The 15702-nt window shown below is 35.0% G+C and overlaps 1 protein-coding gene across 4 annotated transcripts in view; it reads left to right on the top strand.

The window, feature by feature from the left end:
• The window catches only part of RBMS1 (RNA binding motif single stranded interacting protein 1), a 240379-nt gene that overhangs the window by 171504 nt on the left and 53173 nt on the right, over positions 1-15702 (top strand). For all 4 annotated transcript variants that reach the window (XM_023499239.2, XM_031960588.1, XM_031960587.1 and 1 more), the window contains exon 4: positions 8089-8180. In XM_023499239.2, the coding sequence (XP_023355007.1) occupies positions 8089-8180 (92 nt within the window). The remainder of the gene's footprint in view (positions 1-8088; positions 8181-15702) is intronic.

Here is a 15702-nt window from a genome sequence, read left to right on the forward strand (position 1 = left end):
AATAAACATTTATTAAATGACCACTGTGTGCCAGGCACTATGCCAAGTACTTTACAAATATTTATCTCATTTAATCCTCATAATAATTCTGGGGGGATAGATGCTATTATCATATATTTTCATTTTACAACTGAAGAAACTGAGATAAGCAGAAGTTAAGTGATTTGTCCAGGCCTACACAACTATTAAGACCAGATTTGCCCTCAGACATTCCTGATTCTAGGCCTAGTGGTCTCTCTACTGTGCCATATATCTATCCATCCCATAAGGACGTCAGATTTGTGCCTTTAGAAAATCACTGGCAGTTTAGTAGAGAAGGACAAAAGGGATACTACTTAGAAAGCTGTTACAAGAATCATGAAATGTGATGTGAAATCCTGGTGACCACAGGATGGTTGTCATGTAAGTAGAGAGATTTATAGAAGAGATCTTATGGGTGTAAAAATCATGAGCCTTGTCAAAAGCATGTATGTGGTGAGCATGAGTGAGGAGTTGATTAAATCAAGATTGTGAGACAGAGTGATTGGGAATATGGTGGTATTCTACAGGATAATAGCGAAGGTCAGAAGAGATGAAGGTTTGAGTTGGTAATTAATTCCTAAGACCTCTCTAGAGATCTTCAAGCAAAAGTTGAATGTTTTGTTTGACAATTTGTAGAAAAGAGTATTTTTTAGATTTAAGTTGGATAAGGCATCCTCCAATGTTCTTTACAATTCTGTGTCCTTGTGAAGTTTTCTTCCCTCCAAATTAAATACCCTTGATTTCTTTATCCTATCTTCTTGTGATATGGACTCTCTTTGACATCCTCATTGCACTTTAATTTGTTGGTGTCTTTCACAAAATATTTTGTAGCAGATGTAGTCTACCTAAACCAAAAGAAAACAGAACTATCATCTCCCTTGACCTAGGCACTTGCCTTTCCTACTAGAAGGCTTTTTTGACTGTAATGTCATGTTGTTTACTTAGACCTTTTTTCAGACACAGTGTTCTCTAACTGTGCGATCGTTATCTTTTACTTGTTAAACTTTTGTTTTTAATAAAAATATAGAACTTTATCTGTGTTCCATTTAAATTCATCCACTTAGATGAACAGAACCAGCTATACCCAGAGAAAGAACACTGGGAAATGAATGTGGACTACTTGCATTTTTGTTTTTCTTCTTAAGTTATTTGTACCTTTCTAAATCCGATTTTTCTTGTGCAACAAGATAACTGTATAAATATGCACACGTATATTGTATTTAAGATAGACTTTAACATGTTTAACATATATGAGACTATCACCCATCAAGGGGAGGAGGTAGAGAGAATGAAGGGAAAAGTTGCAACAGAAGTGATTGCAAGGGACATTGTTGAAAAATTACCCATGCATATGTTTGTCAATAAAAAGCTATTTTTTAAAAAAGATAAATAAATAAATTCATCCACTTAGATTCAGTCCATCTTTTTACCTATCAAATGTCTTTGTTACACAGCATCTTTGCAATCCCATCCAGTTTAATAATTTGTATAATTTTGACAAATTTAAAAATTAAGCTCAATGACCTAGAGTTTCCCAAATTTGTTCTCTCCCTTAAAAAAAAAAAAATCAAGGCCTCGGTTTTTCTTGATAGGTACTTATATCCCACTGTCTTTCAAAGATCAGTGTCAGTGAAATGGCTGTCATACATACATATGCATATTGGGGGTATACACACTCATACTTGTTGTTATTTCAATTTGCGCAATAAAGTTCACGTGGGCATTTAAGGTTTTGCTGCTGAATCTCATCTTGGATATCTTCTGTGAAAGGCTGTTCTGTACTGATACTTTTCTTCCAGTATTGTTCCTGCTTCTCTTTGTGGTATTTGGCGTGGCAGATATGTGGGCAGTTTTCTCTCTCCCTCCCTTTTTTGTTTAAAACCTTGTTCAATGTACTCCACCCACCCTTTTAAAGTCATGACCCAGACATCCAAATCCCATTCTCCAACATTATCTTCTTGTTAACCTATTCACTTTCCATATCTGCCTTTAACTGACAGCTGTGATGAAAATATCACCTGTAAGTAAGTTTTTGTATTTCTTGCCCAAATATCATAGTCCCTAGCAACTTCCTTTGGGTGGAATTATTCTCTATCTCTATCCTACAAATAACCAGAAATAGATTAGGGTCATCAGGTTTCACAAGCCTTAGTAGACTTTCCTTCACATTCCAGATTAGTATTGAGAGAAGAGACAATCTCCCTTTACTTTTCTCTTTCATCCTGTCTGTTCATCTTCCCTGCTACCTCTCTTCTTCTCTCCTCACCTCCGTTTTTCATGTGTGGTTGATATATCTATAGCTTGAAATTACTAAGTAGGCAGATACTTGACCACCACCTCTTTTTATGTAGATGATTCCCAAATTTATACATCCAGCCCTGGTATCTCTTTCAAAGTCCACTTGTATATCATTAACTACCTATTAAACATTTCAATTGGTATGTTCTGTAAGGATCTCAGTTTCTATATATTCATAACTGAAAATGTTATCTTTTTTGTACTTAATAATATTTTATTTTCCCAATTACATGTAAAGAAATTTTTCACCATTCATTTTCATTCTAAATTTTTCTCCCTCACTCCCTGCTTGAAGACAGCAAGCAATCCGATATAGATTATACATGTATAATCATGTTAAGACATATTTCCACATTAGTCATGTTGTGAAAGAAGAATCAGAACAAAAGGGGAAAAAAAACACACAAAAGAGAAAAATAGTATGCTTTGATCTGCATTCAGACTCCATATCTCTTTTTCTGGAAATCATTATCTTTTCTCCCTAAACACACCTTAATTTTTTAAAAATCTCTCCTCTTTCCCTTAAAGGTACAACTCTTCTTCCATTCATACAAGCTTGACACCTTGTCATCTTTGACTCTTTATTCTCACTCTACATGCCCTATCAGTTGTCAGAGCTTGTTTTTATTTCCACAACATTGTTTGGATAAACCCACTTTCAGTTCATATAGTCACCATCTAGTTCAGGCTCTCTCATAAGCTTATGTCTGGACTATTGCAACAGTCTCTTCATTGCTTTCTTTGCTCCAAATCTTGCACTACTCCAGTCTCTAATGGTTGATTATTGTCTCAATAATCAAAAGTTCTTTATAACCTGGTTCCCATCCCATGTTTTTAGCCTTCTTATTCATTACTCTCTTTCATGCTGTTTAAAGTCTATCCATACTAGCCTACTGATCTTTCCAGGCTGTATATGAGTATCAGAAGGACTAGTACCTTGTTTGGCCCTTTTCAGGGCTGATCATCCATCTTTGGAGTTTACCTGTCACTCAGCTCTCACCCGTGGTTCCAAGATGCTGTAGTATATACAGAGGCGACCCTAATAAAATTTTGGCAGAGAGGCGAAACCAGGTTGAGGTAATCAACAGACCCTAAACCCATCAGTTAGTTAGGGAAATTATCTATTCCAAGTATGTGGTAGTTCCCCCAGAATGGACGGATAAGAATAATTTCTTTGAGTGTCCATGAATGTGGCTGAAGCAGGCATTGTAGAGTAGCTAGAGCTTGGTTAGACATGGAAGACACTAAGTTTATCCACTGCATTTTGAACTATCACCAGTCCTCTTGATTTTAGACTGATGAGTTTTTGCAACTCAACCTCACTTAAATTTAGTTCACAAGTCAAGATATTAACCATGATGTCAGTGGTCCTCTTCGAAAATGAAGGACAAAAATCAAATGGTCTTTTCTTACATACAATAGTTCTTCTAACTGTTCCTCTGCACTGTCTGCCCCTCCATTCCTAGAATGTTCTCTTTTTTCCACCTCTCTTTCTTAGAATCTCCGATTTCTTTGGATATTTAGTTCAAATGTTACTGTATGCATGATACCTTTTTTTTTTTTTTTTATTTCCTCCTTTCCCATTTGCCAGTTGCTTCCTCCCCAATGTTATTTTGGATCTATTTTATCTATGTGTTGTATATACTATATGTGCATGTTGTCTCCTCTATTAAATTTAGGCTCTTTGAGAGCATTTCGATTTTGTTTTTGTATCCTAGACACATATGTGCCAGGCACATAGTAGGCTCTTAATAAATGTTAATCAGTTAATTAGAGGTGCTGGAGAATTGATTGGACAGGAAAAAAGGTATTCCCAGAACTTGGCTCACAAATATAAGAAATGGCTATAACTCATGTTTTACATGAAACATTTATTTTAAATTTTAAAAAATGTGAAAGAGCTGGAAAATATGGGCCAATATTAAGGTAACATTCTGAAGAAATGAAAACAATGCTAGAGGGTGATTGCATTGTTTTGTTCATTCTTAAGATAAAGTCAGATAAGATAAGACATTGTTATCATAGCACGTTGATTCAGTCCTAACATCAAGTCCAAGGATCTTAAGACTCATTCTCTGTGGTCAATGTTACTTTCTAGTGTTCATAAGAGATTTTTTTGCCCCCAAAGTTTGTTTGATTTATCAATTAGGACCTTTGGGTGAGTGAGTTCATTTATAATGTTCTCAAGTTATTTACATTAGTATCCACTGTAATTCCTCAGGTTTGCTTGTTGTTCCATTGCTTATTTCTCTCAAACTATGTTTATGTCCTTTTCATTAAAATATTTTATTCAGAAAATATCATGATAATAAGGACACCATGTTTTTGTATCCCCTTAAACTGTTTATCATTGAGATATACTTGTCCTTGCAAATGAACATAATTTTATGGTGTAATCATAATCATAAGCTGGGTTTTTTCCCATATAATCTAGAGGTATATAAAAAGATATTTTACAAAAGCTCCATTTTTTTTTTTTTTTTTGCTTTTGAGGAATTCATACTTCAAATGAGGAGACAAACCAGAAATAGTATATAATAAACTCTACATGTTTCAGTACTTCTGGATCTTATAGATTCACTGGTGTGGCAGCTCCTTCCACAGATACACATTGTAACCCCTTTATACCTGAATAATTGCCTTCCTGTTTTACTATGGCCAAAAACATCATTATCTGGTAGCAAGACTAATCTTATTGAATATAATACAATTGCCTCTCACTTTTCTAGTATGGATATATATATATATATATATAGTATGTGTTGGGGCAGGGGTTAGGGAGGTAAGTGAGAATTATGTTACCTACTATAGGTTTCAAGAGGACAGAAACTCTGTCTTAATTAGTCTTTGTGTTTTTACCCACATAGCACTCTACATTAGGAACTTAACACATGTTTATTGAATTGAAATGAAACTTCTGCTGATGAGTCTCTCAAATAGACTTATTCCTCATGCTCTTAACAAATTCTGTCCCTGGACCAATATGTTATGCTTTTCCAACCTGATAGGTTCTGCCAGCCTTGGCACAGCCTTTTAGAACTCATGATGAGGCATTAGAGTAGGATTTTAATAAAGGAAAACAACCATCATCCATTTACATATCAAATAATTATATATATATAGAAGTGTATAAAAATAGTCATAGTCCTAGAGGATTAAGGTGGTGGTAAGTGTTTAGGATTAACAGGATACAGCTCTGTTTACTTGAAACTAACTTCATGAAGCAAGTGAGTTTTTACATAGGACTTTAAAAGACTAACTATAAATATCTTCTTATAGAGAACCAAGAGCATTGATGCCAAGGGGAATGAGATATAGTGGAAAGAATAGGAGACTTGATGTAAGGAGACCTGATTTTGAGTCCTTGCTCTACTACATACTAATTTTGATCTTGGGCAAATTGTAATCTCTTTGAGTCTCGTTTTTCCATCAATAAAATATGATCAAAAGCTGCAGAGGGGGATCCATGGAGAATGAGAAGAAGGCATTAATTTTCAATAGTCAAGAGACTGTTGGTAACCTTGGAGATAGATTGCTAAGGGTTAAGCAAAGAATAAGTAGGAAGCAAGAAAATGGAGAAAAGTGCAAACAACTTGTTTCTAGAAGTTTAGCTTGAAAAAAGGAGAAGTGATACTAGATGGAAGCTTGAGTAGATTGGAGCTTCAAAGGAAAGGGGTTTTGTTTTTGTTTTTTTAAGAATAGAAGCAATTTGGACATGTGCTTCATGTCCTTCAGAAAAGGAACCAATAAGAGCATGGTGAAGATGAAGGCAACAAAGGGAAAACCTGTGGCAAGCTTCTTCAGGAGCTGAGTTTGGAATAGGGAGTAAATCTAAGAAGAACACAAATGAAGGAAATTCCATTTGCATAAAGCTACTTCTTTATAAGAGATGGGAGCAAAGGAGGTGACAGTGGGGATGGTATGGAGGGATTTTGATGTGTTGAATCAAGTAGAAATTGGAAGTCATAATGAATTACTTGTTTTTTTTTTTTTTTTTTTTCTTCATTAAAAGTTGAGCTCCTCTGCTGAGAGGCAAAGAATGGTTGTTCTTTGTCCTCCTTCTCTAAGAGGACCTTGACCTCAGTGAGGGGATGCCATAACATGCAAATGAATTGGATTTAAGTGAGGGAGGGCAGTCTAAGGTCATCTGCCTTACTTTCTGCCTCAAAGCCATCTGGGTTCAGTAGTCAGATATAAATCAGAACAACTGGAGATGATGGTATTGATGAGATGGCTTGAGGATGGTTGAGAGAGGAGTCTTGGAAGAGCCATTGTAAAGAGAAGGTAATGAGTCAGGAAGAAAGAATAGAGGGTTTGTTATGTTTTAGTGAGGGCTGAATTGAAATTAAGTAATATACATTTATATTGGACATAATCAGTTGAATTATTCTTCTGCCCAGTCTTCAGCAGCAAGATATTCAGAGTTTGGAAAACAGATGAAGTAACTTAGAACTGAAGATTGGTAAGGGGAAAGGGATTTAAAAGAAGAATATAGAGAGTAGCTGAATTGAACAACTATAAGGTCAAAATTATGAAGGGAAGGAAATAAGGACAGAGATGTTGGTCTCAGAAGATGTGAAGAGCCTGGAGAGGTCTTTCAATTCCCAACTAAGTCTTTTCACATATACTTGTCTCAGCTTCCTTCATAGCTTCTACCATTTCTGCATCTTAATAATCTTCAGGGACTAGTTAGTATTTGATATCATTCTTCATGATTAGGAATTTCATCATGATAGAGGGGATTTCAGAGATCATAGTACAATCAAAGCATATGAAATATGGTTAAGATTGAGATATTTGAAGATTGGGAAGGTAGGGTAGAGGGAATGCAGTATGTTCATAACTTGCAATGGTTAATTCTGAGTCAGAGATCATGAGGAGTTAGAAGTTTATCTGCCATAGCACAGAGAGAGAACCAGATGAATTGTTCCTCACTTTCCTGGGTTCTGAGATAATTTGGCAGGGAATCATTGCAGGAAAGGGCTATCAATTTCCCATCTTCTGATTTCAGAACAGGTAGAAGCAGCAGAAATTTCTGTCCAGATTTCTTGGGCCAGTAAGTAGTCTTTCATTTTCCCAATGAAGTTAAACTCATTCTCTATGCCATTTGCGTGATATAAGTGAGATTTTTTTTGCATATGACTTCATGAAAAAGACATATTCAGAAAATACCCTTAAGTATAGAACCTACCTCTGAATCTTAGGATGCCTTGTTCCTACTTTAACTTTTCTATGTTTGGGCTCTATGCCCCTCCTTCAGAATATGGTGGTTCATCTGTAGTACAGGATATACATACTGATGGTTTAGCTCAATGGTATGCCTATCCAACTCTTTAATAGTATGGACCAAAGCCATTCTCCACCTAATAGTTTTGTTGTGTGGGGATTGTTAAGCCAGTCTCTCTAATAGCAGTTTATCTTCTTGAGAACAAATTTCCAGTGTCATTCAGTCAACAAGCTGATTGATTTAGGTGTTTACTATGTGTCAGACACTGCTAAGTGCTAAAGATAGAAAGAAAGGCAAAATCAGTCCCTGTCCCATGTGTATTCATGTTTTAGTGGAGGAGACTAAATGCAAAAAAACTCTGTATATCTAGATTTGTAGCGGTAGAGGAGTGTGTGTATGCATACACATAATTATATTTTTATATATGTATGTAGGTTTGAATATTTATATATTTGTGTATATGTATATATACATATATAGTCATTTATACATATTCTCATTTCAGTGGCTTTTTCTCAGTCTAAGTTTGCTTTTAATTTTAGGTTATGGTTTTGTGGATTTTGATAGCCCAGCTGCTGCCCAGAAAGCAGTCTCAGCTCTAAAGGCTACTGGAGTTCAAGCCCAGATGGCAAAGGTAAGCTATAAGCTAGGAATGTTTTTTCTGCTGTTTAGATTTGATTTATAGGTATCCTACTCTCTTAATCAGCCATTCAACAAACCATATAACAAGATGACACTGCATATATGGATGGCAGGTAGACAAATTACTTTGTTAGCACTGAATCCTGGGTATATATTTTTTGGTGTACTCTCCTTCATATTTGTCCCATCTCTACATGCTTACCAGTAGCTGTGGTGTCTGTGAAAATTATATTCTCTAAAATATAATTTCCAGAAAAATGAAAACTTTTCTTAAAAAATTATACATTATATTCAGGAAATCATGAAGTTTTATAAACAAATCGAAGTATAAGAGTAAGTTGATGGCCACATTTCTTCATGTAGTCATATGTTAGCTTTTAAACTCTAATGCAGCTGTTAATCTTTAAAATGAGTACATTTGTAGTAAAATTCAATTCCGCTTCAGTAAGACAATAGTTTGCAGAATCTACCACTCTTTCAAATAAATAGCAAAAGTATTTACAAATGAAAGACAGATGTGTTATGTGCATATGAAGTCAGATCTAAAAGCAAATATAAATTGTAAAACACTTTCACAAAAATTGTTAGATACATATTGATTAGGTAAGTATTGAAGGATACAAATTTAGTGCTAGAGGATAGACAATGGATTTTGTTTCAACTCAGTTTTCTTACCTCTTCTTAGCTTTTCAGATGAGAAGCAGTTGAACTACCCAGAATGCCCTAGGATGTATCCAAGACAACAAAATGGAAACCATATGTTTAATATTTAATGCACATTTCAGCATAATAAACATGAATACAAATATTTTCTGTAAAACACAAGTTCTTTCCCCTTCAGTGTTTGTTTTATAGCAGTTAACTTTATACACACACACACGTGTGTCTATAATATTTTTTATCTATAATAAAGTTTTGTCTATAATATTGTACTGTGATTGGATTCAGATGAACTTGACCAACTAAGAAAGATTATTTTTTCCAGTAAAGTCAGTGTGGTTCCTTTAAAAAAGCAAAGCAAAAAAAAAATTTTTTTTTAACTGGCTATATCCTTAGGTCTTTTGAGAGTTATTTCTTCTTGCAATCTATTAAAATGCTGGCCTATTCTGTGTCTATTGATACCATATTGTCTTAATTTCATGTGTCTTCAGAAATGATTAGATCTTCTCTCCTATTTTGATCCATTGTTTATCAGAAAGATCCTAAATCTTTTGCAATGAGCTATTAAAGCTGCCCTACAACCTTTGTTCCATTCTGTATAATCTGGCCTTGGAATCAAGAAGACATATTTGAACTCTGTCTCACACTTAATTAGCTGTGTTAATGTAGGCAGTTTGATGAACCACTCTAAACCTCAGGTTCATCATCTATAATTTGGCAATAAAAATAATCTGTATTAATTAATTCATTGGGATTATGATGCTCACATGAAATAATATACATAAAATACTTTACAGATTTTAAAATGCTATATAAATACTACTGAGATCAAAGCTACAAGAGACTTCAAAATCACTTGATACAAGGTCTAGCATTATCATACAGGTATAGCATTACATGTTTTCCCCAGATGGAGAAGCATACTTAAGTGCTATATGATGTGCCAGTGCGTTCATTCAGTTTTTACTATCAATAAACATGGAAGATGTTTAGTAAACAGTAGTCAGTAGTGTGACCCAAATTTATTGTTTTATTTGGCAAATACAGAATCCTGGGATATCTATATAATGCTATATTGGCAGTGAAATTGTTAAGAAATTTGCCTATTTAAAAAGTTTTTTTCACTTTTTTTTTTTTTAATAATTGCTCAGAATCATTTTCAAAACTGAAAATCAATTTAACATTTAGAAAATAGTTTTTCTTTTTTTATATAATAGCTTTTTATTTTTCAAATCATGTAAAGATAGTTTTCAATATTCACCGTTGCAAATTCACCTTGCAATATGGTGCTCCATATTTTTCTCCCTCTCTCTTCACTTTCCCCTTCCCCTAGACAGCAAGTAATGCAGTATAGGTTAAACACTTGCAGTTCTTCTAACATATTTCCATTTTATCACGCTGCAAAAGAAAAATCAGATCAAAAGGGAACAAAAATGAAAGAAAAAAAAAATAAGCAAGCCAGCAGAAGCAACAACAAAAAAAGTGAAAATTCTATGTTGTGATCAACATTCAGTCACCACAGTCCTCTCTTTGAATTCAGATGGCTCTCTATATCACAAGTCTATTGGAACTGGTCTGAATCACCTCCTTGTTGAAGAGCCACGTCCATCACAGTTGATCATCAAGTATCTTGTTGCTATCTACAGTGTTCTCTTGCTTCTAGTTATTTCACTTAGCATCAGTTCATGTAATTTTCTCCAGACCTTTCTGAAATCATCCTGTTGTTTGTTTCTTATAGGATAATAATATTCCATTACATTCATATATCATAACTTATTTAGCCACTCACTAACTGATGGACAATCCACTCAGTTTTCAGTTCCTTGCTAATACAGAAAGGGCTCCTACATTTTTGCACGTATGGGTCCTTTCCCTCCTTTATGATCTCTTTGGAGTATAAACCCAGTAAAGAAACTGCTGAATCAAAGCATATGCATAGTTTGATCGCCCTTTGGGCGTTGTTCCAAATTGTTCTGCAGAATTGTTGGATCAGTTCACAATTTTATCAACTATGTATTAATGTCCCAGTTTTCCTACTTCCCCTCCAGCATTTATCATTTTGTCCCTGTCGTCTTAATCAATCTGAGAGATATATAGTGGTACCTCCGAGTTGTCTTAATTTGCATTTCTCTTATCAGTAGTGATTTAAAGCATTTAGAAAATAGTTTTTCTTAATTCCTTTTTTATCTGGATTTTTCAAAGAAGAAAAAATAGCTTACTTTCTATTTTCTTAATCCAATTCAAAAAAAGGAAAGAGGAATCTTTTTCAGGCACAGATGGGAAATCAAAAGGATGCCCCTCAACTGGGAAATGGCCAAAGAAGCTGTAGTATATGATTTTAATGGAATATTATTGTGCTATAAGAAATGACAAGCAGGATGATTTCAGAAAAACTGGACTTACATGAACAAATACGTAGTGAAATGAACAGAACCAGGAGAACATTGTAGAACTAACAATAATATTGTTTGATGAAGGACTATGAATGACTTAGCTATTCTCAGCAATATGATGATCCAAGATAATTCCAAAGGACCAACTGAAGCATACTATGCACCTCTGGAGAAAGATCTTATATTATATTGCTTGAATACAGACTGGAAGCATGATATTTTTCACTTTATTTCATCCTTTTCTTTTATTTGAGTCTTCTTGTACAAAATGACTTATATGGAAATGTTTTATATAAATTGCACATGCAAAAGTTGTAACTTGTTCTAAGATTAGCTGTATGTACTGAGATTTATTAGTGAGCTTGGGGTGAAGATTGAGAATATTTATAGACTGAAAGGAAGGAGCCAATGGAGGGAGAAATTGAAGATTTAAAAAAGATGAGTAGTGAAGTCTAAGTATTGGAGAAGACACAAGAGACTCTAGGATCTTGAGTGCGGGTTTAGTAATGGCAGAAAAAGAAGACTAAATGCTGTGAGACAAAAGGGAAAAATTAGAAGGTGAGTGGGGGGGGGGGGGCACTGAGAGAGTTGAAGGAATTCCCCTAAACCAGAGAGAGAGAAGAAGAGGGAGAGAGGAAGGGAGAGAACAAACATGGGATAGGAAGAGAGGGGATGGGGTAGAATAATAAGCATTTATATGTAATCCAGGTACATATAGTTAATAAGTGTTTGAGGCCAAATTTTAACTCAGTTTTCCTGTCTCCAGCCTCAGTGTATTTGATCCACTATATGACCTAGATATCTAGAAAGAAGAGAAACTTTGTGAAGATTGTAGGGAATTTATGTAACAATAAATTAAGGCTAGAAAAAAATAATTGCTGCAAGCCAGTGAGTGCCAATTTGAATTTCAGTAACCCAAAATGGTGGTAGATTTAGTGAGACCATTCTTTCATTTGTCATTTTAGTGCAGGGACAGAAGAAGGTAGCTTGTAGTAGTTGCTCAAAATTAGCAAGCAGATTAGGAATCGTAAAATATTAAGGAGAGGGGAATACCAAGATTGAAGACATAGCATTACTGAGGTGATAAAATTGTAGTAATAATATTGCAGTATTTCAGTGGAGAACTATTCCACTGAATGAATAGATGAATAGAATGGCTTGTTAAAATCCAGGGACTCCATGTTGACAAGATAATTTACCAGGAAAGACTTTAAAGCAACAGATGATGACTAACAAGCTCTAGCCTTAAGTGTGTCTTTGTCCATTTTGGAGAAGTGGGAGCAATAAAAAATGAACATACATTTGGAATTGACCCCTATGACTTCTTACATTTTAGTCACAAAGTGGCAGGATGGGAATTACAATTTTAGGGTTGGGCTACCTTCATTTTTAACTTATGGGAAAGAGATGTTTATTTTAACTTGACAAACAATGAAAACTTTGAAAACTGAGCAATAAGATTTTGTAGACTGTTTTTTTGCCTGTGAGGTAGAACAATTTTCCTGGTGGCATTTTTGAAAGAAAATAGTTTCTAAGATTTGAATCTTACTGTGATTGTGTAATAACTTGTTTTCAGAGTGTTTGACAATATATATTTCAACATCTGAGTTGTTTGGTGAAATAGCATTATAGACATTAGCTCTTGAAAGGTATGTTTAGAAAGAAATGACATCACATATTTTGTCAATAAATGTACTTTGAATGTTTTCTTTCCCAGGGATTGACATGAGAACTATTGTAGATCTATTTAAGAGATTTGATTCTTAAAATGACTAAAAACGATGGTTTCATCTTTGTATAGCTACTGTGTGTTCAGTGATAGACTAGAAGTTGCCAAGTTTTGCAAATTAAAAATTTTCTCAGATCACCATAACCTGGATAAAAATGAAGATTCTTGGAAATGACTTTAAAAACAAAGATTTAAATTCTGAAAGAGAATGACTTAGGGTGGGGGAGGGTACATTTTAGAATACTTAGACTCCCTGGAGCCACAGATATTTGAATATCAGTTAAGTTGACTCAGCCTTTTTCATATTGTCTATGGAAACAAAATTATCACCAAGCATTTCATATTTTAGGTGAAAATTCTGAAATGAAGCCTTTTGTTATTTTAGCCATTTACTGGATTTGAAGTTAAAACCTATTTTAATTTGCATTTCTTTTATTAACAAAACAATCTTTCATTTTGTTTTTAGTCTTTTTCAGTTTTTCTCTAAAACACCTATTCATAACTTTTGAGTACTTATCTATTAGGGGATGACTCCCAATCTTTTTACTTTACCTCTTCCTGCTTTCCAGGAAATCTTCCTTCCTTCAGGTGACAGAAACAATATCTCTCTCTTTCTCTCTCTCTTTCTCTCTCTCTCTCTCTCTCTCATTCACATCTCAACAACTCTATCAGTCTTTTCATCTGGCTTTATCATAACTCATTCCTACTTATCTTCTAGCAGGGCCTCTTCATTTCCACCTGGATGGAGAGAAATCTCATTTCATTGGGTTCTTTCTACTGGTCTCCTTGCCTGGCCTTCTTGCAGAGACAGAAGAAAAACAATTCCTTTGGCTCCCTCCACTGGTCTACTTACTGGATTTGAGAAGATTCTATCCTGAGGCCAAATCCTAAAGTTGTTGATAATTTATTTTGAACCCTTTTCTCAATGATTGATAAGTCCTACCTGATTATACCTTCCCTATCCAAGCCATTATTATCCCAATCCTATTCTTTCCCCACTGCCTGTTGCCTTATTTTAATCCCACTCAACCTAACCCCTCCATTATGCTGTTCTAAAGCTACCCATCTTTTTCACTGTGTCTTCTGGAACACTTGCTCCATGGAAAACATCTTTTTCATCTTATATCTTTTTCTTTCCCACTCCTTTCATCTTTTGCTGAGATCTTGACACCCATCCTTCTCCCAGTCTTCACTCTTCATAGCACAACTTACCTGATCATCCTTGCATCGGTTGCACTTTTAGCTTATTCTTCCTGATTCAGTGCTCAAGATGAGGGAGTAGAAAGAGTTCTTTCTTTGCCTACCCTCTCCCATGCTACCATTATTGCTCAGTACTCTTTCCTCTTTGGAATTCATTCAATCCAAATCCACTATCTAATCAAAATTCTGGCAGCTAATATATACTGTTTTCTAGGATAATCCTTTTATTTCCTCAATGAATTCAATGTCTGACTCACAGTTTTTTTTCCTCTCTAATTCCTGCCCTTATAATTTATAGGACAGGGAGAAAGAGAATGAGAGGGAAAGGGAGGGAGAAAACGAGAGAAGGAAGGAGGAAGAGAGAGAGCACTGCCTTCAGATTTCCCAATTTATGTATTTCCTATGATCTACCCTCCTATCTCACTTCATCTACACTCCAGAATAGTCATATTGATCTTGTCATCATCCACATGTGTTTTCTCTCCATGTTCATAATATCTTAAATTACTTTATTTGATCACATTCTGTTATCATCTGTACCTTTTCCTCTTATAACCTCCTAGGTCCTTTCTTTTTCTTCACTGTGATGTCCAGTTCCTCAATTCCTTAGTTTTTTTCCTGTGCCATCATACCTATACTAACTGTACTTCCTTCCATTACTCATCTTGATTCCTCCATGGAACAATTCAACTGTGTATTATCCTCTTCTCTGAGACTTTTACACTCTTATCCTACCAAGCCTCACCCTATTATCATATGCTGCCTTTGCTCTAACTTACATGCTGCTGAACAGAGTTGAAGAAAATCACAAAAGCTTCCACTGCAAATTTTATGTCAATTTGGCCTTCACACCAACTAGGCAATCCTTCTATATATCCCTGTTTGACTCACTATCCCATAGTGTCCTTTTTTAAACTTTTCCCTCCTTAAACTTTCCATTGTTCCTCCTCCCCTGACCCTGGAAAAATTGAAGTGATTTATCCAAAACTCCCTTTTCTACCCTCCTTATCTTATGTCACTCAGATATCTTCTGCCACTATGGCTCCCTTCACTCCCATCACCTTTCTTGCCAAGATAAACCCATCTACCTATACAAGTGATCTTGTTTCATCCTATCTTCTCTAGTAGATTGACCTTTCTGTCATCTGCATGTCTCATTCCAATCTCTCTTCATCTACTGGCTAATTCCATATTGCCTACAAATATGTTCATATCTATCCCATCCTTAAAAATTCTCCACTTGATCTATTTATCTATTAGTTCTCTTCCTATAGTTTTCCTCGCTTTTGTAACCAAACTTCTTTAAAAGTCCATTCACAATAGTTGCTCCCATTCTCTTTACTCTTGTTTTCTTGACTGCGCTCTGGCTTCTAATCTCATTCAACCAAAACTACTTTCTCTAAAATTACTAATAATCTCTTATTTTTGCAAACCCTGGAACTTTTTCTCAGTCTTCATCTTTTTTTAATCTTTCTGAAGTCTTTGATACTATCAGTTACCCCCTTCTTCTTGATACCCCTCTCCTTTCTATG

Source organism: Sarcophilus harrisii, chromosome 3 (assembly GCF_902635505.1).
Source record: "Sarcophilus harrisii chromosome 3, mSarHar1.11, whole genome shotgun sequence".
Lineage (NCBI taxonomy): Eukaryota > Metazoa > Chordata > Mammalia > Dasyuromorphia > Dasyuridae > Sarcophilus > Sarcophilus harrisii.